The sequence below is a fragment of the Eurosta solidaginis genome, chromosome 5 (assembly GCF_040869045.1).
Source record: "Eurosta solidaginis isolate ZX-2024a chromosome 5, ASM4086904v1, whole genome shotgun sequence".
Classification (NCBI taxonomy): domain Eukaryota; kingdom Metazoa; phylum Arthropoda; class Insecta; order Diptera; family Tephritidae; genus Eurosta; species Eurosta solidaginis.
The window spans coordinates 189304557-189331410 of record NC_090323.1 but is presented as its reverse complement, the minus strand read 5'-3'; the positions used below and the strand labels follow the sequence as shown (position 1 = coordinate 189331410).

At 36.0% G+C, this 26854-nt stretch overlaps 1 protein-coding gene across 1 annotated transcript in view; it reads right to left on the bottom strand.

Annotated features, from left to right (window-relative positions):
- Nucleotides 1-4041: 4041 nt before the first annotated feature.
- Nucleotides 4042-26854, bottom strand: part of AcCoAS (acetyl coenzyme A synthase) — a 62231-nt gene continuing 39418 nt past the window's right edge. Inside the window, exons 2-6 of the mRNA XM_067786920.1 lie at nt 20149-20887; nt 18296-18450; nt 18050-18218; nt 17786-17975; nt 4042-15809 (exon numbers count right to left, since the gene is read on the bottom strand). Of these exons, the coding sequence (XP_067643021.1) occupies nt 15361-15809; nt 17786-17975; nt 18050-18218; nt 18296-18450; nt 20149-20887 (1702 nt within the window). The 3' untranslated portion in view covers nt 4042-15360. The remainder of the gene's footprint in view (nt 15810-17785; nt 17976-18049; nt 18219-18295; nt 18451-20148; nt 20888-26854) is intronic.

Here is a 26854-nt window from a genome sequence, read left to right as displayed (position 1 = left end):
TTAAGTTTTCGAAAGTTTCGGTGAAAATATTCGCATGACCACTTCAATCCCTTGGAACTACCAAGCACCAAGGAAGAACACGTTTAAGTGACAATTGATGAGTGAGATGAAGTTATTTTGCATATTTGTAAGTTATTTTCGGTTAAGTAAGAAGAATATTGCTCGAGGGACGGCTGTACCCATATTTTTAAACTACACTCCTTCTTGACGGCAGCTATTAAAAATGCTGTGGAAGTGATTTTAGTGTTGGACTGGACAACATCTACAGTTAATAAAGAGGTTTTAGATATTGAGGAGCATATTTGTGCGAAGTGGATTAAAACCCAAATGACTCTAGAGCAAAGCGCTACAAAAACCGCATTTTACTCTAAGAAAGGATTCCCAGGAGTAGTGGCTAGTATCGATGGGACTCACGTTCGCATAATTTCACCTACTTTGGCTGCATCCGAACTGCGCCTTGCCTGGGATGTCGCTCCAGAAGGTCAAAATGTTGTTCAATGTAGTCCTTGTTTGAAAACTTGTCTTCTATAAATGTGTACAAAATTGCAAATTATAAAGTTTGTTTAAATTAATTTAAAAAAGGTTTAATTACTAGCTGTCCATTTTTTTTTTATTTTTTTCCGGCAACGTTTTACAAGAAGGTGCCCCATTTAATTTTTTTCCAAAAGTATCAAAGGTGGTATCAAAAGACACGTTTCGACATCCGTTTTTAGAATCCGAGGGCCGAAATTAAATCTATAGAAAGATATTTACAAAAACCCATCAAATGGCCCCGAGAGGGTCCGAAATATGAGGCCCGATCCAAAGTTTTTTTGCACAGAACACCTTTCTGCGTAGGCGGCCTTCGGCCGTGATTTGTAAAAATAACCCTGGGTGTGTCCAACACATTTCGGCATTAGTGTGTCCAAATATCTGGCAAAATACAACAACCACATTAAAATTTGAGCCGAAATGATTTGACAGAAATTAAATTTCACGGATCGTAACACGTGATATGGGTCCAGGCAACTTCAGCCGACACTGTTTTTCAAGCCAACCTAATATAAACGCACGCAAGTCATTTTCTATCAAAAATGTCTCATGCACATACAACTTGTATGAGAGCAACCCTAATTGAATTTGCTGCGTGAAAACCTAACTCGATTTCCAATTTTTGTTCTGCGTGACATTTAGCTTTGACGTTTGCACACATGCTTTACATTGTCGCAACGCATGCTTATTTGGGTTAGGGCAAAAAACGCCGGTTGTTTGCGTGCGCTAAAAAACGCAGTGCGGTTTTATTAGGTTGGCCTGTTTGACAGGTTAAGTTGTAATCTGTGATACCAAATTGCAAAATTTCAACTGAAACTGAGTTGAGTTGTAAACGATAATAGGGGCATTAATTGTAATTATCTGGCAGCTCTATAAAGGAAACAGTGCATGTCAAATATGCTCTCAACATCCACATAAGCTTTTAAACTATTTCAGTGGCTCTCAAACTGAGAATCAAAAAGTTATAGTTATGCTGCAAAATTTAGCAGCATAGAGTCGAGATCAAGAATAAAGGATGCATCGTAACGTTAATTTTGACGTTTATCGTTTACTGTTGAAACGATTCAGATTTTTAACGTTGGGGTAATAAACGGAATAATATTTCGTTTTTTAATTCATGGAAATTTTAGTTAAAAAAGAAAATCGGAACTTTAACAAAATACTTTCAAACACGAAAAGCTGCTTTATTTATTAATCAAATGGCATTTGAGTACTTGGCGTACTTTTATCACAAGATGAAGAATTACTAAGTTCATCGCCAGTGCTCAGACACCTTCTTAGAGAAGTAGATAACCCATTCCAATTGAATGCAACGGAGTTTCGAAGGCTGTACCGACTCACCCCAGACTTGGCTATTGATATTATTTCTCAACATGATGGTCAATTAAGGGGTACAAGAATAACTGCGAAATCAACAGAGAAAACAAAAAAAATTAATACCGCATTTACTTACCTTTTGGTAAAATAGGTAAAAACATGCACGTACTGTAGTGGAATGCACTAACTTATAACGATGCGATTTGTCGAGATTTTAATAAACGATTTTGTCGCTTGCCTTATCGATTGTACTATTCACTAACTTAGTTTAACAACTCGAAATAAATGACATTTAAATTTCGTTTTAATAGCAGAAAGGTGGCAGCAAAGCTTAAGGAAACCTAAAAGGAATGCCAAAAATAAATAAATTCCGTATACTAACTTCTTTGAAAGTCATTATTGTGCAAGTTTTTACATATTTTAACAAAACGTAAGTAAATACGGTATTAATTTCTTTTTGTCTCTGTTGATATCCCAATTATTATTGTACCCCTTAATTGATCATCAGCCTTCGAAACTCTGTTGCATTCAAGTGGAGTGGGTTATCTACTTCTCTAAGAAGTTGTCTCTCCACTGGCGATGGACTTAGTAATTCGTCATTTTGTGATAAAACGTACGCCAAGTACTCAAATGTCCTTCGATTTATAAATAAAGCAACCTTTCGGGTTTGAAAGTATTTAGTTAAAGTTCCGATTTTCTTTTCTAACTAAAATCGCCAGAAATATAAATTTCGTGATTTTTAACGCAGCCAATTTACTTGCCGTTTATATAACAACACAACTGATCGTCGATAAACAAATTATCGATACAAAATAGTTACTGAATAACGAAATCGTTATAGTTATCGATTTGCAAATAAAGCGATGGCAAATGTCGTTAAAAAGTTAGTGAACTCCACTACTGGTCGGCATTTCCTACTGGCAGGTTTCGTAAGGTCAACGGGTTGCCATGTGTCTTCAAATACTGTTCCTTGATTTTAATGCCAGTGTAATACTGTTTTCACACAGAAACTTAATGATCTCATTTCACCTGCTAATGAAATCGTAAATTTTTTGCTTTCACACAGAAGTAACTGCTCGATTAGTATGAAGGATGAGACAGACAATCATGGCGGAACGATACAAGATGGGAGCATGGTGACATACAAACAAAAAAAATTCCATGTACTTGTAAATTCGATGGAAAAATGTCAAAATCGTACTGCGCCGGTAGTTGATGTATCAAATCAAATAAAAAAGGTTATAATCAGCTGTTCGATGCGGCCACCTTGTATCGTTCCGCCATGCAGACAATGAGATTTGCTTTGACAAATGACATTTTTAAGCACTGAACACACCAAAAACTAAGAAGCGGAAACGGAAGCGGAACGCTACCAACAGAGTTGCATTGTGCTTTTGACTTCATTAGGCATTCGATTAGCTACTAATGAAATAATAATAGATTCGAATTTTGTAGGGAAGATTGAGCTCAATAAGCGTCTTATACTATTTTCACACAGAAACTTAATGATCTCATTTCACCTGCTAATGAAATCGTAAATTTTTTGCTTTCACACAGAAGTAACTGCTCGATTAGTATGAAGGATGAGACAGACAATCATGGCGGAGCGATACAAGGTGGGAGCATGGTGACATACCTAAAAACAAAAAAAATTCCATGTACTTGTAAATTCGATGGACAAATGTCAAAATCGTACCGCACCGGTAGTTGATGTATCAAATCAAATAAAAAAGGTTATAATCAGCTGTTAGATGCGGCCACCTTTTATCGTTCCGCCATGCAGACAATGACATTTGCTTTGACAAATGACATTTTTAAGCACTGAACACACCTAAAACTAAGAAACGAAACGGAAGCGGAACGCTGCCAACAGAGTTGCATTGTGCTTTTGACTTCATTAGGCATTCGATTAGATACTAATGAAATAATAATAGATTCGAATTTTGTAGGGAAGATTGAGCTCAATAAGCGTCTTAATGTAGAAAACTGCCTTTATTATTCAATAAGCCGTCTGTGTGCAAATACTTGATTTTATGAAGGATTATGTTGGTGCATACATATATGAGGTTATTTCATTTGATGCGAAAACTGTAACTCTGATTTCCAGAAAAATGGTTACTTTGAAATGCAGGCAGAAAATATATAGGTACTTACTTATTTATAAATAAAAAAACATTTCGTTTATATGCAGGTATATATGTAAGTATATTTTATATATTTTTGCCAAGTACATTCACATCCATAAAATGATTGCATTAAACTATCAATGAATACCATTTTTTAAAATTTATTATTTAGAATTTTTCAATAACTAGAAACGCTCTTAAATAATTTGATTTCTCAAACAAAGGAATACTTTTGATATTTAAGGTATGTTGAATAGTTAACGAATTAATAAGCACGATTTACAACTAGTATATATGCTTCTTTAGCATTAAAATAAATAGTTTTGTCAATAACAACAACAACAGCATGCTTAAACACTAAAATGAAAACGTTACTTACACTTCCAATAAGCATGTAAATGTGTATTTAGTCTAGATTCGACTTAGAACAAGTGCCAGGCTCGTAAATAGCAATGCAATTGCTGGGAGACATCTCTTGTTCTTGTATTAATAAATTAATTGTACATGGATCCTATGATATGTATTTGTTGCTGTAAGTCTCGCAAAACATTTGCGCTTTTGAATATGTCAATATTTGAAAACTATGCTGGACCGGCTATAGAATGTATTCATAGTCGAAATTAAGTATGCACTTATAGGCAGTTTCAGCTTTTTTGGCAGTCAACTCGCTTAAAATTGAGCCAAAAAGCCTCAACTAACTTTAATTTCGTTTTGAGTATGATTACTTCACAATATCGTGATTCCACTTTTAATTTGTTTGTTAATACATTTACATGTATATATATTCAATTCTACCTTATTCGTATTGATATCGTATCTTACATCCTAATGATATGTATTAAATTTGTTTGAAGGTACGTAGAAACTACTCAAAAAGCTAGCGAAAATAAATAAATTGTGCATCATTCCGTTGTTATTCTTTAAATAAAACATAATTTTTTTTTCATTTTTACCAAATTTAAACTAAAATTAACGATCCTGTGTCATTTATGTGAGATGTTGTTATTTTATTTTTATTTCTGAATGGTTTTAAGTAGGACAGTGAAAACAGGGAATAAGTCTACATAGAACAGCGGTCGACTGCTAATAAGTGTTCAAAAATATCGGGAGGGGTGTCACGACGTGCCTTGACCTCAGCAACAACTTCCCCAGCGGCTTAGAGGCCTTAGAATTTACCCGCGGCAGGTAAGCGACTAAAATAGCAAATTGATTCAAGGCGTTGTGTAGCGCAACCCTTTCGAGGGCTTGCCAGCGGAAAATAAAGCTTCTCCAACCCAATTGTCAACCTCAGGGCGAATCCTGTTACGTTAACAGCCGATACTCTGGCAACCCCAAGTTCCTCATTGATCTAGGGGGTGGGAGGGCGGTATGGCCTTGAAGATTTCATGTGGCCATACTAAATCGTTCCCGAGATGGTCGGGCTGGTGCCTAATGGTGCTTATTACCGGAACGTACCGGATCTGTATCCGGCAAAGGACCATCAACACCGATAACACTCCCCAAGACCCTCGGGGAGTGGCCTTATCGCTACAACAACAACAACAATGCGGAAAGGAGAAATTTAAATCTGTCAGGAGATGTTTGAAAAAAGTGGAAGTTTTCTTGTGGTTATGGTTACTTTAAAGAATTTGTTGCACACAGGGAAAAAATTGTGTAGAAAATCTACGAATTTTATTTTGATCTCCGAACCGATACTGGACCCACATAGGCAAATTTTTTATAAAGGCGTCTGTAGGCCATACATGATAAAAGGTGTATCCCACGGCCACCGAGGTAATTTTTTTTTATTTTCAGCTTTCAGATTATTATTACCTACTAAGGTTAAAACGCGTCTTTTGACACCCCTCCCGATATTTTTGTACATGTATTAGCTGTCGACCGCTGTTCTAGATTTTTAACGCAAACTAAATCACCTAAATTTGGTACACTCTAATATATATGCGTGCACATTTATCAAATACAAAGTGATCAAGAAAACGCCATAATTACTTTTTATTTTCTTCTCGGTGAAGTTGACGAAGTTACAGCAGTGATGTTCACGATAAATTTGGTAGACAACATTGTTACGGTGATCATTTTTCATAAATTTAAGCTTACAAAGGGTTATCCATGTATTTTAGAACCAGGTTCCATGTCTTTTGTCACAAGTTTTGTTGTTGCATAATTATTACCTACCTTTAAGCAATCGTAGCACAACTTGCGAAGAAAAGAAAAGACTTTTAAAGTAGATGCACTGACTTAAATCATTAAGGTAAGAGCACGCCGAGCTGCATTGCACGGGACGACCAACTTTTTTTTTTGCAAATATTTTTATGTTGCATGTCACACTATGCGTTCTGCTTCTGGTGCGCCATACGGCACTCCAATGTTCAGCAACTCGGCAAACTTTTGGGCAGGGACTGCTTAGGGGCAGCTTAGTATATCACGGAGCACTATATTATTCACTGAAAACAAAATACAAAAATTCATTTTTCAAATTTTATGCAAACATTGAACTGAATAAAAATGCACATTAAGTTGAATCCCAAAAAAAGTTTAGTGTGTGACAGATTTATTTGTATATTTATGGCTGGAAAAATCCGTTTCAATGCCGACAATGTCGTCCTTAAGGTAGTGCCAAAGGTAGTTGCTCCTGGAACAATTTGGCCGTAAAAACAGGCTTAATGAACAGCTACTCTTATTTTCTTTACTCTACATAGATTTAAATGTGCATGCTATCAAGTATTGTTTTTTTTTTTTCATAAACAAAAAATATGACGTATTTACCTCTATATGAAGGCTTTCATTTTTAGTTTACATACAAATTTTAGGGGAGATTTGTCGTGTGAAAATAGCTCTACTATTGAAAAATGTATTAGTTATGAATTGTTTTTGTCTTTATCGGCCTATTGATAAATGATTCAAGGTTCGATTCGAGCTCAAGGCCAGAACAATAATTTTTTTCTAATGATAATTATTGTTATTTTTTAATTTTTCTAAATTTGAAAAATTGTATTTTTTTTTGGAATAGTAAGTAGAAAATTTTTCAGACAACCTGCCATAGCTGCGCAGATAGATCCATTTCGAAGGGCGCAGCGTGCCTAAAGCGTACTGATGATGAAGGCTTAGCACCCTTCGAAATGGATCTATCTGCGCAGCTATGGCAGGTTGTCTGAAAAATTTTCTACTTACTATTCCAAAAACAAAATACAATTTTTGAAATTTAGAAAAATTAAAAAATAACAATAATTATCATTAGAAAAAAAATATAGTTCTGGCCTTGAGCTCGAATCGAACCTTGAATCATGTATTAGTTATGTTAAAGTATTTACCCCCCTAATCAATATGTATATATAATAAAATAGGTTTTTGAAATGACATCTCCATACGAATTTCCAATTAGAAAAGCTTTTTTGAACTATTTTATTATTTATGATCAGGAGGGTTAGCCTATTCAAAAATTAGGGATATACATTTTCATTACATCTGCTAAAACAGCTTAATCGCGATTTTGCTACAAATTTTTTTTTTGTCATATCGGGGTCTTGCTTGGGCCTAAAATTTGGCTTTGGGACCCTTTTGTTGTAGCGAAAGTTTTGATTTGTAAATTATCTAATTTTAGATGTAATATCCACCGATTAATTTCGCACAAAAAAGACAGATGGTCACCGTAAACACTATGGGAATGAGCACACATGTATGTATGATTGTAATACTCACCATGTTACCAAATAGTTGGTTAGGTTTAAGCTGCAGACATTGGCGGTTTATCGCCGTATCGGTAACCTTATAACAGCTGATTCGACCAACCTTATGGGAATCAATGCAATCGATTATTGGTGCCGCTAAGGTCGTAACCGTATCGTAGCCAACCATTTGATTTTTGGTTTACCATCGTAACGATAAACAGCTGATTACGTTAGGGATACGACTACAGCGATACGACATACGGCACCAATGACTCCCGTTTTATCATGCAAGTTAAAGGGCCAATTAAACTTCCTTAGCCCTAACGCCATAGTCATAACCATATTTTTACTTATCCATATCAAATTGGCATCAGTTATTGGTGCCTTAACCTAAAAATCGTGAAAATTTCATAAAAATGAAGAAAACCCAAAAAATTACAACCACATACTACAAAAACTAAGTGTCTTAGTCAAAATGTATCCAAAACAATAAAGAAAATCTAAAAAAGTTAATAAATTCTCCAACTCAAATATTTTTAGGTTATGGATATGGCGAAAAACCAAAAACTAATTGGGTGGCTATGGTATGATTATGGCTTTAGCGTTATGTTATGACACCATTAATCGATTACATTGATTTCCATAAGGTTGCTTCGATCAGCTGGTTTATCTGGTTATGAATAAATTACCATTAATTGGCCCTTAAAGCTCCAGTTAAAGTTTAATATGGTTTAACCTTGCCATTTCAAGCGCTTCAACTGCAAGGGCAGTAAAATTTTACATATATAAACGGCCCAAGGTTAAAAATCTAGCCAACGAGAAGCTTGTCAGGGCCTTAAACCCAGTTTTCACTAGTTGGTTTTGATAAGCTTAAGCTAAGTTTGCTTGAACTCTAGTCAATTTTGAGCCACACAAATAGTTTTCAGTCACAGGTTAAAGCCGCCTTAGGGGTATGCTTGGTTGGCCGCTTAAGCTTAATTCAAATTTTAATTAAAGTTTACTGAAAAACTGCATAATTTTATCCGGTTTTCAGTGCAAGTTCAACTCAGTTCTTCAGTTAGACTAGGCTTAAGCTTATTATGCGGTTTTCCAGTCACTTTGACTGATGCTTAAACTGAACCTAAGCGGTCGATCCGGCAGGGTTGAACACAAATCACACACAGAAGAATGCGCATTCAAGAGTTCAAAATTGCTTCGTTCTGCGCAGCTACGTCACACTAGACAGCTTCAGCGAATGAAAGAAAGAAAGAAGAGCTAAAGGAAAATGACGTAAAAATTGCCCATAAAAAACAGCTGATCTTTTGTTTACATGTGCAATGCGCAATCTTGTGTGTTTGATTTGTGGGGCTGAACTCTAGTTAACCTATCAGCTGTTGACGTTCTTGTTTGTTTTGTTTGCAAAATATTAAATTGAACGCATTCAAAAGTTACACTATTGTTACCATTGTAAACCTTACCGAGTGGCGCAGCTTATCGCTCAAAATTAGCACACACACACTAACATCAGTAATGGCCATATTACGAAAATCTTTAAAAAAAAATTCAAGTTACATTTTTAAACAGTCATAAATTGTGATAATTTCTTATAATATAGCATTAAGGACACCTACTTTGCAGGGAGAAAAAGTTTGCTTATATTCAGGTATTTAAATATTTTTTCTACATTTACCTTCAATAGATTGAAGGTATATTGATGCAATGCAACTCTGTTCTTCATTCGACTGCCTTCCACTTCGCAACATAACCTCAATTTAAGTTGCCAAACTATATGGTAAACAATAGGGGGACTCATGAAAGCATATAAACTTATAAGGTGTAAAATTATATCCATTTACACATGCAGTTATATGAACGCACCTAGTAATACTCCTGATAAACTTGATTGTTTATCAGCTGTATTATTGCCAAACAAAATTTTTTTGATTGTTATAAAAATTAAAGAATGCCAAGATTAAGTGAAAAATCAAAACTAAAACGCCTTTACTTGCTGATGTTGGAGATTTCTGATGAAAATGCCTGCTGTAATGTCTGCAAGGTTGCATTCCTTTGAGTTTACCGCGTTTACACAATGAAATGTGCGCGTAAATTTATACAAATTGTGTAAATGATTTTTCATACAAAATGTGACAGCTCGTTTACGCACTTGATAAATTTATACGTTTACACACTTTATAAGGCATTTATACGGTTACATGAGTCCCCCTAATGATTGTTACATTTAAGTATAAAAAAAAGAATATTTCCTCTGACGAAAAAGGTCATAGTGATGCTAAAATAAACAAATTATGGTCACGCCAAGAGTGTTTAAACCTGTTGTCCACCTATTCCTTCCAGCCATGGTTCAACTATATAGTTGGCTCATCTCTACAGCAACAACATACCTTTGTTCAGATTGTCAAAATCTGCGTATTGGTGTTAGGCGAATGGAATGGAGAGAAAACATAAAACTTTGCAATTCTTGTATGTTGTGGGAAAATAATGCGCTAACTTAGATGCATTCACTAAAAAAATACCTTAAAGTGATGTGAAACCATTTTTTTTTTATAAACAATTTATCACCACGGCAGAAAATAACTGTCAATGTGTTGGTTAAATTTTGCGTTTGCCATCTCCTTTTGACAATCCCTATACCAGTGAAATGAAAAAAATAAAATCAGCTGATGAGATGAGCCAACCATATAATTGAGCCATGCTTCCAGCGTAGTGAGGGCCACCCGCTTCATCTGCTTCTGTTTACTTTTGTTGTGATCACAGCGTTTTTTCCATTGTTTACTATATAGTTTGGCAGCTTAAATTGAGGTTATGTTGCGAATAGGGTGGAAGGCACTCGAATTCAGTGAAAGGGGACACTCGAATGGAGTGGAATGAAGAACAGTAGAAAGAGCAGAGTTGCATTGGATCAATAAACCTTCTAACATTGTATCAATATTAAAGATACATTTAGAAAAAATAAATAAATACTTGAGTATAACCAAAAATTTTCTTTCAATCACTGCAATTGAGGTGTCCTAGATGCTATATATTCCAAAATTATAACATTTTATGTCTGTTTAAAAATTAAATTAAATTTCCCTAAAGATTTCCGTAATATGGACATTAGTGATGTTTGTATGTGTGTGCTAATTTTGAGCGATCAAATGGTTTTTTCTCTCAGCAATGGCGCCGAATACTTATGTAAACAAAAGTCAGCTGTTACAGCATCTGCAAATTAGCAAGATAATGAAAAATCTGTGTTGCTGTGCCACAAATCACACACGGAAGATTGCGCATTCACGAGTTCAAAATTGATTCGTTCTGCGCATCTACGTCACAGTTGACTGCTTGAGCGAATGAAAGAAAGAGGGAAAAAACAAGAGCTAAAGGAAAATGGCGTATGAATTGCCCATAAAAAACAGCTGTTTTTTTGTTTACATGCGCAATGCGCAATCTTCTGTGTGTGATTTGTGTTGCTGTGCAAAAAAGCCTAACCGAAAGCGGACTTATACTGTGACTGAAAAACTGTTCTGGAGTTTAAATTTGACTAGAGTTTAAGCACGTTTGATTTAAGCTTAGCTTAACCAACTACTTAAAAACCGTGCCTTAGTTTAAGCGTAGTTTAACTGACAAACTGAGTTGATGACCTTGTAATTAAAAACCACGCCTTAAAGTTGTATGTGATTATATCGGTTTTTGTATGTATGTAAGTATGTGTCTACTTTACGGAAACTACATATATATGTTTTGTGTTTTAATGTGTTTTGTTATGTATTTAATATATTTATGTATATTAGACTAAGTCGATTTATTAGACGATATCGCGCCATCGATTTTTCGATAGGAATTGGGCTCAGGAAAAAAAGTTCCACTACGCATACCCAAAAAAATAATTTTCGAGCCTGCGAAAAAAATGACGAAAGGGTAAATTTTTCGCCCAAAACCCAAAAAATATATTTTTTTTTCAAAAAACTGTTATCGCCAACGTTTTTACAACAGTATTTTGAAAAAAAAAAAAAATATTTTTTGGGTTTTTGGGGAGTGTTTTGGTCGAAAAATTTACTCTTTCGCAATTTTTTTTGCAGGACGGAATATTATTTTTTTGGGTATGCGTAGTGGAACTTATTTTTCCTGAGCCCAAATCCTATAGCAAAATCGATGGCGCAAAATCGGTTAAATTTCGTCCATACAAATCGACCCAGGTTAATATATATGCTCATAAAACTAGTTTTACAATTTCAATTCGTAAATATAACTAATTTATGTATGATAATATACATAAAAAATTATGTATGCATGTATCACATTTAAAATCTACAATAACTAATTTTAAAAACAAAAACTAAAACTTAAATATTGACTTCATTATGCAATTAACAACATAGTGCATTCAATTTAACAATACATGTATACATACATATGTGTATGTATGTAAATTGTAAATAAGCTTTAAAAAACTAGCTATAAAGTATCATGCTTTTTGTGTGCGCCAATTTGAATGAATTTTTAATTTCTCATAAAAATAAATATCGAATGTATAAGTTTTTATTTTTAATAGTACGATTATGTTGGAATTAAAAAAACTAAATTTATAATGATCAACAAATTTATATAATTTACTTTTTTTTAGTTTTTTTATTTTTATTTCGATGGCTGAGTAGCAGAGCTGTGCAGTAATGAATATACTTGGTACTGGTAATTAGTCAATTACAAGTATTTGGTAATAAAAAAATGTAATTATCAAGTACAATTAGTTTTTAATGGTACAGTAGTAGCTCACAAATTAGAACCTTCAGTAATTTGAATGTCCAGAAATTAGAATCAATTTTTTCAATACATTACACGATCTGAAATTGTTGCAAAATAGATATAAAAAGGGAAATTCCCAATATATTCATGTTACGCTCCGTAGTCGTTGGATTTTCGTCGCGGTTCTGTACAGTTTTTGTTAGTTTTTGCGTGATAGGCGTGCACGTGTGTTGGCGCTGTTTGTTTAAAATTAAAAGCAATTCGCTGAAATGCCAAATAAACGCAATAAAAATACCTTGTCCCTGGAAACCAAAGTTCAGATCTAGGAAAAGCTTGACAAATGTGTTCGAGGGAAGCAGTTAGCCTAGAATCAGCCATCTGCAATCAGCTATATCAAATCGAATAAATCATCAATTTGTGTTTTCTAATACGAATCATAAGCCTTAAAAAAAAATCATTGCACATCTCGGGATATTATTTATGAATTTTTTGATTCATTTTTGGCTTTTTTTAATGTATTTCCATCGATCTTTTATGTATTTTTAATGAAAAAATACAATTATTGTAATTGGAGGTTTTGTTTTTTGGATCTTTTTTTGATTTAGCGTATATATACATTTATGTATATTTAAGAAAAAACATGTCATATGTATTGTACTTTTTTTAAAGTTTCATAAAAAAACGTCCAGGAATTAGAATTTTTCAGAAATTTGAGTCACCCTAAAAACAAAGTGGTTCTAATTTGTGAACGTCTACTGTACTTGGTAATGAATAAACTTTTTTCAATTCCTCATCTATTGTTTCAAATACTTTCAATTATTTGCTAATATCTGGTCAACTAAAAGAGACCAACGAATTAGGGTAATGGAACTATAATGATTTTTAGATGGAGAAATCAGAAAATTTTACTTCCGTTCAATACAATAATTAGCTTGACCCTCTAATATGATTTTCAAAATGACATATTTCAATTTATTTTCTTAGTTTCAAAATAAATTTTTTATTGAATTAAAAACCGGATTTTGCCTTAACCGTAACTATTGGGAACTGAACACCCTGAATATTCGGGCATTAATTCTTAACCTTCCAAGAGGTCGCATACGAGTTTTATGAAACCAGTACTGCAGTAGCTATGGACGTCCGACAAACCTTCTATTACTAAAATGCAACCTCACGTTAATGAAAGACCCTCAAAAATGTTTTTCACAATGTTTGTGGGACTGTTGAACTAATAAAAGGTGATGACCGCGACTTTCACGCTTTTCTGCAGTGATCATCGAATTCTCGCTTAATATTATATTATGCCCTAGGACTGCGCCTATCCTCAGTAACCTCGCGATCGTCCCAACACCTAGTTAAGTACCTAAAAACTCTAAACATAGCTACTTTCAATTACAGACGTGAGAGAAATAGCTTTAGAGAAGCTTTTTCGTAGGTGCCTCTTGACCTATAAAGAGGAGCTTACCGAATGTTCGCTACTCAGCAGTCTGGCCATGAAATTCTTGGTGTGTATTATGTTTCCTCGATCTTTCTGAGACAGTTTCATTTTGCCTCTAATTTTGCGAACAGACCGAACCCAAACTGGAAGAGAAGCTCAGAGGAACATCACTCCAATTTTTTATTTAACAAAAAAATATATTTAAGTTTGTAATATGTATTCTTTTTGCTATTTAACGATGAATAAGTTTTTTTTTCTTATACTGGGTACAAACACACACCAAATTGGCAATTTATGCCATTTGGGCAATTTATCACGCAATTTATCATATAATAAATTGTAATAACAAATTGCCAATTTAAAAAATGCGTAATAAATTGTTTCAAACTGCAAATGCAACCTTGTAAAGTGTGTTTATTGAGTAGATTTAAGTGTCAGTTGTGCATGGCTTAACTATATGGTTGGCTCATCTCATCAGCTGATATTATTTTTTTCATTTCACTAGAGAAGGGATTGTCTAAAGAGGATGGCAAACTCAAACATTGAACACGTTTTCTTACAGCACACAAAAATTTCAAAATTTTATGTTTTCATTCCATTCCATTCGCCTAATTCCAACACGCACATTTTGACATTCTTAACAAAGGTATGTTTTTGCTGTACCGATGAGCCAATCGGTTATTAAATTACTATTGTGTAACTTAAATTGAGTTGTATGAACACCACTCAATTTAAATTGAAATTTTCTCAATTAATATTTCTGTTTGAACATAGTATTATAAAGTTTTCAAGTAATTAAAAGTAATTCAAAATGCGTGTATTGAATATCAATTACTAATAAAATGTAATTATACTTGGTAATTGGTGCTTTCAATTACTGAGTAATGATAATGGTTATTGGACTTGATTCTACCAGCTCTGCTGAGTTGAATATCTTGCCTATCTTGGCTACCTTTTCGAAAACATCCTATCTCAGAATTTGTTTCAAAAACATCCTATCTGAGCTTGAATTTAATACATTTTGACATCAGTTGGGGCGTCTTTGAAAGAAATTCTGAAATTGGGTGTTTTTGAAAAACATTCTCAGATAGGACGTTTTCGAACTGACTGCCTAGGGAGGGAAATATTCCACTGAGTCTTCGAAATGAAGGTGTTACTTTTTTGTGAATAGCGTAGTGATCTTTAAAAATTAAGCAACAAATATCTAGCTAATATCTCGCGTATGTTGTGAGTGGTTATGGACGCAAAGCGTTTTTTAGTTTCTTCTACGAATCTTTTGTTGTGCTTTAAACTTTACACCAATACCTTTGTAAAAGCGTAAGCAAGTGACCCAACTTCATCGACTCTTTGCAATTTGCGCTAAATAATAATCTCACAAAATATTCTTATTTCTACCTTCTGCTAAGTATTCACACCGCTCCTGCTTAATTCGCTTGCTTACTTTACTTTACTTACATTATTTTAACACACTATTGCTAAAATTTGTTTTCTACTTAGTAGTTGTACTCGTCCTTCCTCCCACACGAGCGTACATACTTCTTTATTACACTAGTGTAATTTATTTAGCTTCTATTGGTCGATTCTTGAATAATTGCTCAACGATACTCTCATCGGCCAGCGTTGAGGTATCACCAACATTACGATCATTCACAGCTACTTTACGCAAAACACGACGCATTATTTTACCGGAACGTGTCTTTGGTAAACCGGGTGCATGTTGTATAACATCGGGCATAGCGAAGGGTCCAATACGTTCACGCACCAATTTCTTCACTTCAGACACAAGTTTTGCATCGAATATTTCATTCTCATTTGGTGTAACGAAACAATACAGACATTCACCTTTAACTGGATGTGGTCGTGAAACTACAGCAGCCTCGGCTACACGATGATGTTCGGTAAGTATTGCTTCGACTTCAGCAGTAGACATAAGATGTCCGGAAACGTTAAGCATATCATCAACACGTCCTGTAATCCAGAGGTAACCATCAGCGTCGCGACGTGCACCTGAAAGATTAAAAAAGATTTGATAAAAATGTATGCCAGCTTTTGGTTGGATTTGGGAAAGCCGCATAAAAACAGCTGTAAATTTATTTCACCGATACTCGTCTAATATCATTCGCACTTCTAAAAGCCACAAAAACTCTCGCAGTCTCTTTTTGTCAAAGTTTAGTAGATATACTTAAAAGGTCTACTAACTGCTCGAACTAAATTCGGAAGTGGAATAAACTCCGTTTAGGTCAGCACTCCCAAATATTAGCTGGAGCTAATCCTACACCTTAAACTTACAAAACAAGTTGTGATTTTTGCCGGCTCAAGGTCCAATATAATAAAACACTTTTTTAAATATTTCCCAATATATTACAATCTCCTTCGGAGATCGTCTTCAGGGTCTACAACAATAAGCCCCTGAATACGATCTCCGAAGGAGATTGTAATATATTGGGAAATATTTAAAAAAGTGTTTTATTATATTGGACCTTGAGCCGGCAAAAATCACAGTTTGATAAAGTCAAAGTAAAAAGGTCGCTACAATCAAATTTTAGTCTTACAAAACAAGTCTTACGACATTTAGCCCGTGCCTCGAGACCGTTTTTGACAAGTCTATGATGAATATAGAAGGATTGCGGTATGAAGGTATTTAGTTTATTCGCGAGAAAAGCTCTTTGGAACGTTGCCGCTATGGTGTCGGAAAGTATCAAAGAAGGTTAAAAAAATAGGGTGTAAGAGATCTAGGTAGACATCGAGACCGCGGAATGAAGTAAATAGTCCACGAGCCGATTGAACCTCATCACTAAGGCATCAGATCTGTACAGTTTACGATCAAGCAGACCTTCGCAATACGATAACAGCAAAAACTAAGATCATCAACTTCACAGAGGGGGAAAGTCCACTTTAATCAATATGAATGGTGGGAACTAACCAAGCAGCTCCGCGAAATATTATGGGGTATGGCTAGGGACAAGAAGCTCACTTTCCAGCAAAACATTCGAGGAACATTCGAAAGTGCGCTCACTATAACTAATCGGACTAGACTAAGGGCAAACATAGGCGGTCTAAAGCCATATACAAAGAACTCTTGTATAATGCAGAGGTTTGCGCGGATACAAAAAATACCTGCAGTCCGAAACTGCCATCACCTCGGTCTAAATAAATAAGGACACCGCGAATTGTTTAAGCTATACCCTCGCTTTCCGCGAAACCCTTTGTGTTGTTGCGGAAACATACTGTAATAGTTTCTCGCTTAATAATAAGAAGGAATACAAATTAACGACATCGGCGCAGAAGCAAGTAGAAATTTTGTTGCTTAAAAATCACTGCAATTGCATAAATTGTTACGATCTTCCCTAAAAAACAAGATTGCCGAGCCTACTACCAAATGTTGCAAGTGAAAATGATAGCCCTAGTGGGTTAGGTGGCTTAGAATATAACCGCGGTAGGTATGCCTGTCGTAAGAGGCGACTAAAATACCAAATTGATTCAAGTGGTTGTGTAGCGCAACCCTCTCAAGGGTTTGCCAGAGCAATATATAGCTTCTCTAACCCAATTGTCAACCTAACCTACCCGTGGCTAATCTTGTTTCATTAACAGCCAAGGCTCTGACGACCCCGAAGTCCTGATGGATCTAGGGAGTGGGAGGGCTTTATGGCCTAGAAGGTTGCATGTGGTCATACAAAACCGTTCCCGCGATGGTCGGGTGCTTGTTACCGGAACGTACCGGATCTGCATCCGGCAAAGGACCATCAACATCGATAACAATCCCCAAGGCCTTCGGGGAGTGTCCTTATAGCTACAACAACAACAATAACAGTGAAAACGATAAATTGTGATCCGATTTTGACTTTTAAGCATGTTTATCCTTTCTTAACTTCTAATCAGTAGAGCTAAACACCTGCTCCTTAGCATCCGCTAAAAAAACTCAAATTTCGTACCCTCAAAGTCCAGTCTTAATAAGGTTAGATAAATGTTTCGAAAATACTCACCGTCTCCAGTACAATAGTAGCCAGGAAATTTGGAAAAATATGTGGTCTCAAAACGTTCATGATTATTAAACAATGTACGCATCATGCCAGGCCAAGGTTGTGGAAAGACAAGATAACCTTCACCCTCGCCTTTAATTTCGCTGCCACTTTCATCGAGTAATATGGGTTTAACGCCAAAGAAGGGGAATGACTGCAAGATATAAATTGAGAGAGAAGTTTATTAGAAATGAAAATAAAAATTCAGCAACAAAAAATTGCACTTACCGCCGAACCCGGTTTCATGGGTGTAGCGCCCGGTATGGGTGTGATAACATGACCACCAGTCTCTGTTTGCCAAAATGTATCGACAATCGAACATTTCTCTTTGCCAATATAACGATAATACCACAGCCAAGCCTCTGGATTAATTGGTTCACCAACACTGCCAAGTACTCTGTTGTACAAAAACAAATTTATGTTTATTACCTTTATTAAATTCTGAAATTGGATTTATTTCAAGCTTAGACTTACTTCAAACTATTAAGATTGTGCTTCAAAACGGGTTCTTCACCAAATTTCATAAGCGCGCGTATAGCTGTGGGTGCTGTATAGAATTGAGTTACTTTGTACTTATCGATAACGGACCAAAATCGATCATTCTCAGGATAGAAGGGCGTACCCTCAAACTGAAATTAAAATTTAAGAATTTATCAAATTCGTGTAAACAAAGGTGGCCTCGGTAGATAAATACTTTTCCAAAAATTTTAAGACTTCACGTCGGTCATTTGAGGAAGGACTTGGACTATTTCCAGGACCTTTATGAGACCAGTTTGGAATAACTTCAGAATTATTTTTGGGATTACCTTCGGTTCCTCTGAGGAAGATTTACTTAACATTTCCGTAGTGTTTTCGTATAGGTTAGATTCAACTGGCCGGTCAATAAAGATCTGTTGAATGTGTCCATAGTGTTACCAAACTAGTAGCCCCAATCAGATGCCAGGACTTATGTTATAGAACGTAACGCCAGAAGGCAGTGTCCAGTTAGTATGCCCATCGCAAGATTTGAATCTTCTCTCTTCAGAGATGTGAGCCGCTTTGTGAGTTTAATATTGTAGGCTTTGCACATGATCGTAGAAATGTCCACGCCTTTCCTGCTTGATGGATCATATGCAACTCCTGTTTCCTTTTGATCTCTGCAAAAAGGATTGGGACATCTATCACCGATTTAGCGAGTGTTACAGCCTCCTCGCCCTTTTCGTTACCTTATATTCCTTTATGGCCGGCAACCGGATATAGATGTATGGTCCGGCCTGAGCGAAGTTTTTCAATGCTTCTTTGCATTCCAGAACGCTTCTTGAAGAACTACTGTATTGAGATTGTTGCCTTAATCGCCGTCTGACTATCAATGTATATATCGACGCAACTGCAGCATAAGCAAACTTCCTTCAGATATTCTGCTGCTTTCTTCACGGCTATAATTTCCGCCTGAAAAACGCTGCAGTAATCTGGCAGCCTATAGGATCTATTATTACTGGATCGACATAGTAAACAGCCGACCCTTTCCATTAATTTGGAACCATCCATATACATATGTATATTATGTTTTGCCATTTCTACACTCTGAAACCAACCCTTCGGCTCATTTGTGGTCCCAAGATCTCTTTCGAAGCTTAGGCACGGGGTCATATATTCCGTTTACCGGATATTAGATGGCGCGTTATACTGCTATGGCCATAAGGCCTGCGCTCATTCTGCCCCGAGGCCTTAAGCCATGTTGCAGTTTTCGTATAGTTTCAAGATCAAATCGGGATTGTTTTCAGATCATTTAGAGATATATTTTCGTGATCTTTTTCGAGATCATTACGGATGATTTTGGTGATGTGATCGGGGTCAATTCGAGATTGTGCTCGGGATCATTTTGGGACCGTTTCAGAATTGTTGTACGGAGATCACTTCAGAATAATTTTTTCGATTATTCGATTCCAATTGTCCGAATTTTTCAATATTTAAAACTATCTCCGAATATTTTCGGTAATGTTTCAGGGGCCTTCTTCTTTCCGGAAACAATACAAGAATTTTTGTTATTGTTTTCCTATCAATACGGCATTGTTCTAAGAAGATAAGTTTAGGATATTTTTTGGTATTGTTACGAGACTCTCAGGAAAATTTCGTGACTTTCTTTGGATCGTTACGCGACTATTTCTCTGCATGCATTGACGGGGCATACGGCAATGACTCGAAATATACGATCATGTGTAGCCTCTATTTCAATAAAGTAAACCCCGCCCTGACAAGCCGAACTGAACTTGTGTGGCCGAATTTAGGTAAGTTAAAGTATAGCCCCCGTCCTGTATTCCCCCCGTCCTGTCTCTCTACCAACTCACCATCACCGATGTAGCGCCATTTGCTAATGGTCCATACACTACATATGTATGACCAGTTATCCAACCAATATCAGCTGTACACCAATAAATATCACCGGGTTTATAATCGAAAACGATCTTGAAGGTCGTAGCAGCATATAATAAATATCCACCAGTAGTGTGCAATACACCCTTAGGTTTACCCGTTGAACCACTTGTGTACAACATAAATAATGGATCTTCGGCTTCCATCCATTCTGGATAGCATGCAGCTTCTTTATCTTCCATCTCTTCATGCCACCAATAATCGCGATCATCCGTCCATGGTATATCCTGTTCAATATGATCCTCTATACATGGTGTAACACGTTTTAAATGTGACACCACAATACATTTCTCTACACTATGTCCCAGCTCTTCGGCCTTTTCCAATGCTACATCACAGAGTGCCTTCAGGTACAATATTTTCTCGCCACGCCATGCTCCATCGGCGGTAATTAGAATTTTTGCTTTACAATCGAACATACGTTCGGCTAATGAATCCGATGAGAATCCAGCAAATACAATGGAATGTATGGCACCGATACGTGCACAAGCCAACATGGCAATTGGTAGTTCGAGTATCATTGGCATATAAATGGATACGCGATCACCTTTTGTAACGCCATGATCTTTGAGTACGTTGGCAAAGCGACAAACTTCTTCCAGCAATTTACGATAAGTGAGACCACGTGAATAGTCATCGGTATGATTGCCTTCCCTGTAAAAGAAATAAAATAATGTAATTAATAAACTATAAAGGCCTGAAAGTAAATATGAAGAAAATACAAAGTGAGCTGTTCAATATATTAACAGGCACGTAACATCAAACCCAAGAAGATATAAACAAAGGGTGCCGCGGGGTGGTGTCATATCCCACTTTGGTGACTACTTTCGAGCGCTTGCCTCCAAGCATTCAGGGTGGCTATCGAAAAGTGATCTAAACATAACAAGGCGAATAATTCCGAAGTCTGACTCCAATGAGCTCCGCCTGCAAATGGGCGTCTGTCTTGGATCAAGGAGCTCGCTGTGCCCTCAACTTGGGGCCCGCAAACCTCGGATACTGGTTTTGTAAGACGACAATGGCAATTGATAAACGTGGAAGTCCCAGTCACTTAATAGGCGTGGTGCTTCTGCTCGGTTGGGTGATGTTCTAACATGAATGTAGTATGAAATATGTCATTGGAACTCACTCAATTTGTATACCCTCTATCTTACTCTCGCTTCTCACATACCCACTATCTTACTCTCACTTTTCACTTTCTTCGTTCGTCTCCCGCTTCTCTTCCTCCCTTATCCCTCACTATTCTTCCCATAACACTCATCTATTCTTGAAAATAGGTACGAATACTGAAACTGAACACATATATCATTGTTAAGCCAAGCTTCTAAATCATCAGGACCTTATTCAGTCGGGTGGAGGACTCACTGTACCTATTTATAACTAAAGTTTATTTGCTCAATACTTACAAGCATGCATATGCACAATGGGCATAGCTGAGTTGATGTGAATGTTCGCTACTCATTAGATATAATGATGGTCTTAATTTCTAATTACATAAATTAGAACTTCCGATGTGCTTAGATGTTATGATTGGCAATTGGGTGTCTATGATAAGCCGTTCTAATTCAAGAAACATAGTTATTTACTGTTAGATTTCAAACGATACTAGGGAGTACAAGTGCATAAATCCTCGGTTTTCTTTGCTTTGCAAAGTACATGTAATTTCATAGGTACTGAGTCCGTGGGCAGAGTAACGAAGTATGAATTACTCATGTCGTTATCCTCTCCCTCAACTGACAACTTCTATACTTTTTGATGTGTAAGCATATTTGCTCAAAAAAGAAGCCAGAACCTTAACCAGACTACGTGTTATCAATTTGCCATCGAAATGTCAACGGTATTTTATCGATTAGTTATCGATTTGATATCGACGAGTTATGGCCATGTTATAGATTTTTAATATAACATCGGTCTTTTATCGAAATGTTATCAAATCACCGTTTTGTTATCGAAAATTTATCGATTTATTATAGAAGAGTTACTGATTGTTAGTCGAAAAGTTATAGACATTTTATCAAAAATGTATCGAGTTGCTATTAAAAAGTTATTGATTTGTTACCGGAGTTTTACCGCCGTGGTATGGATTTGGTATCGAGAAGTTATCAATATATTGTCGACTTTTATAGAGAAAATATCTATGTAATCACGATTTATTACAAAAAAGTTATCGATTTGTTATCAAAAATATATCAATATATAGAATTACAGATTATCGATCTTCATCAAAAATTTACTGAAAAGTTATCAATTCGTTACCGGAGTTGCTATTGTTGATGTAGCGATAAAGACACTCTCAGAAGGTTTTGGATTGTTTTATCGATGTTGATGGTCCTTTGCCGGATATAGATGCGGTACGTCTCCGGTAACAGGCACCATTAAGGTACAAACCCGACCATCGCGGGAACGATTTAAAGTGACCATATTGAACCTTCTAAGCCATCCCGCCCACCCGCTTGTACTATGGAACTTGGGGTCGCCAGAGCCTGAGCTGCTAGAGAAACAGGATTCGCCACCGGTAGGTGAGGTTGACAATTGGGTTGGAGAAGCTATAAATAGCGATGGCAACCTCTTGAAACGGTTGCGCTACACAACTCCTTGAATCATTTGGGTATTTTAGTCACATGCCGCGGGTATATTCTACACTGAAAGAAAAAGACTGGTAAAATCAACCGAAATACGGGTCAATTCAACCGAAATTTCTGTCAATTTTTATCTATCGCAACAAGATGTTGAATCAACTGCGCACAAATCGTTGATTCGTAATTAACCGTTTTAGTAGTCAAATGAACAAAAAAAGTTGTTGCGACAGCTTTGTACTAAAGTACCTACATATGTTGCGGCATTTGCAAGGCAGATGAGTTTTCACTGAGATTTTTTCATGGCAGAAATACACTCGGAGTGCTTGCCGAACTGTGCCGAGGGGCAACCCCGCTTAGGAAAAATTTCTTCTAATTGGAAAACCTTATTTCTAAAATTTGTATGTTGCTTTGCCCGGGGTGTGAACCCAGGGTCTTCGGTGTGGTAGGCGGAGCACGCTACCATCACACCACGGCGGCCGCCATATACATACGTAAATATGTGCATACATATAGTACACAGCATACATAAGTACTAAGTAGAGAGCGCAGTGAGCGTAATATTCTCTTTGAAATTTGCTCATGTATTGACTGTTGATCGCTGTTGAAATGGCCGGTGAGATCAGTTGTGTTAACAAAAAAATCAGTTAGATTGATTAGGAATCTGTCAATTTTACAGAATTTTGTTAACTTAAGAGCAACAATATCTCCTCTGTTGAAATGACTGAACTAATTTGTTCACTTGACAAAGAACTCGGTCGAATTAACCATAATTCGATCAATTTCACCGAATCTCCGTTAAATCAAGAACAACAGAATCGATTTGTTGATTTTACTAGCACCATTTCTTTCAGTGTAGTCCCCTATCGTACTGTGGTTTATTGGAGTGTTATCAATTCGATTTGTTATCAACAAGTTATTAAGTTTATATCGAATTTTTAGCGATTTCTTATCGGATTATCGATTCTTATAGAAAAATATCGATATGTTATCAAAGAGTTATCGATCTGTTACCAAAAAGTAATGGATAAGAAGCTAGGCATAAGTCTCCTCGGAGGTAATCGCGCCAATATATACGATACGAGTATTTTTAAGAGGTAGCTCTTACATATGGATACAACATGGGCCAAAGCAGCAAAATAGTGATCTTATAGGCGAAGCAGTGAATTTAGCAGGTTTCAAAACAAATATATACAAATGAACTTGGTCCAACGAAGAAATAGGAATAAATGAGCAGAGATAGTGGCCTATCGAACGAATTTGGCACAAATGGGAAATGTACAGTTATTATCCGATTGTGGATTTTTTTTTTTTTTGTTTCCAAGATGTATGCATTATATAATTTTTTTTCAGTTTAAGGTCAAATTCAAATAGTGTGGTATGCGCAAACGTGACCTGCCTCAAGGCAAATGGAAATACAAGTTTTTTAGTTACGCCTAACAGCAAAGAAAATGTATGGCACAGAAAACCACACATACAATTGTTGGTAGTACAAACTTCGTACATATGTACGTATGTAGTATTCAAAAAAATAAATGCAGTAGCATTGTTGTTATGTAATGTTTATTGATTGGTGTAAGCACATAAAAATGCAATAAAAAGTCAATTATTTTAAACAATTATTGCTTTTCGAAAGTAATTAAAATAATAAATCAATATTGTATGATAACACTGCCTTATTTATTCTTTACCGCATGACACATTAGAGCGCTACCAAGTGGACATAATTAAACAATTAACTCAGCTATCGCAAAGATTAACACTGCTATAAAAAATTATAGCATCGAGTTTAACTATCTGGAGTTCTTTTAACCAGCAACCTAGAAATAATCGCAAAATAGTTTCGATATAAATCTAAAAAAAATTCTGAAATGGTTTCGAAAATATTTTGAAAATAGTGCCGAAATGATCTCCAAACATTCTTACGACCTCATTACCTCTGACACTATCGTGTCCAAAACGATCATCAGTCATCTGTTTGTAACACGATTAGCAAAAAACGATAACAACTGACTCTTACATTATCTCGATATTCTCTTTCACGAACACAGCAGCGAAAAAGTCTCAGAAACAAAGGACGAAAACATATTCGATAATTTCTTTCAAGCAGCTGACGAATACGTAAAGCTAGACCATAGGCGGGATTCAAGGGCAATACAAAGCTTTATAGCTTCCATTGCGGAATCAGGAACAGGTGACAGCTGTAAAACAGCTGATTGATACCTTTTTAATATGGTTTGAAACTTCAACTTCTGGCGCAGTATGGTTTTGACATAAGTTCATCGTTTTACAAAAACAAAGTACATGGAATTTTTATTTATGTTTGTATGTATGTATGTTTGTATGTAGCTTCAAAGCTTCCGCAACACAATTGTCAAAGCTTCAGAGTGCCATTAGCAGACAATATAGCGAACGCAGTTATCGTTAATTAAGCGTCTCGTTCGCCAAACAGAATGAGGCAGTTAATATCATAGCAAAAACAGTCCCGGAAAAGTTTCCGAGATAGTCATACAACTCCGAATGGCCTCTGATATAAAAATAACCGCAAGTGGTTCGGATATATGTAGCTATATTATGAATCTAAAAAAATTTGACAAATCCTGAACTAGTCCTTAAATTTTGCCTAAACAAGCTGAAATAGTCTCGAAGTGATACCTGGAACAATTCTGAAATTATCTTGAAGTAATTCCCAAAACAATTGCGAAACCGTATCTGTAAAACCAGAGATCACAGAAGGAATACAATTTTTGAAAAAAAAAGTGCAAATATAAGCGGTGTTGTACGTGTGCTTGAATTGTACAGACCGAGTAAGAACTACTTTTGAAGTCCTTTACAAACATAAACAAGTTTTTTAAATAGAATTTAAAACGAAATTCTAATAGCTTTGTATGTACTTTGAAGTACTTGTTAAGTAGTAAATGTACTTCTACTTTTCAATAAAAGTCTAGATACGGAAATGTTCTTTAATACAATCCCGAAACGGTTCGAAGTGGTCCCGAAATAATTACGAAATCTATTTCTGAACAGTGCGGAAATGGTAAGAAAACAATCTGGCAACTGCTGAGAAAAACTCTTAAACTTAAGACCCGAACACATACGACTTTTGCGTCGTTTTGGCGCTGGTGTCACTTTGATAGAACGTACGTTGAAAGTTTTCCTGCTACAATGAATGAAAAAGGAAAACCCAAATTCTGATTTTTTTCATTAAAAAAATGTTAATAAAAATTTTTTAGTTTAAAAAAGAAAATATTTTTGTAATTTAATACCAAATAAATAAAAATACTATAAAATCGAGCAAAATTAGAAGCCTGCAAGGAAATGAAATGACAACAAAAAATGTAAGTGTTTGAATTCATTTTGCGTTACTTTGGTGTTGCCGTTGCGTTGTTTCTGCTTTGAGAACACAGACATGGAGACGTGTGTCCTCAAGGTCAGCTGTTGACGCAGCATAAGCGTCGATGCAAAAGTCGAAAGTGTGTTGAGTCTTAAGTTAGCCAGAACACAGTCCCGAAATAATCTCGAAAACAGTCCCAAAATAATGTTTTTGTTGTTGTGTTAACAGTGCTTCGCCCATTCAAAGGGTGCTACCACTCACAAATAGTCATCAAAGTCCTCTAACAAGAGTCCATGGAAACTAGCAGTTTCAACAGGGATGGACCATAGGGAAGTTGGTGTTAGAATCATAGGTTCCACATTACAATTGAAAATATGGTTTGTGCCATGTGGGACATACATTACGTATGTCGGCGTTCATTCTGGACAGCTAAGAGTTTAATCTGTTACAGTATCCAGAACGAAGTTGGACCAAGGTGACTCGTGTCTCCATTGGTAGTGTGATTTCTTCTTCTGCAAGAGTAGGATTGTGTATAATGATAACGGGATTCAAAGGCGTTCATCTATTCTGTATAGATTTGGCCTAGAGCTTTCTCGAATTTTTCGCCGATACGCTTTTCTTGGCAGAAACACACTCGGAGTGCTTGCAAAAACACTGCCGAGGGCAGACCCTATTTTATAATGAAAGTAAATGAAGTATAGAAAACTTTTCTTA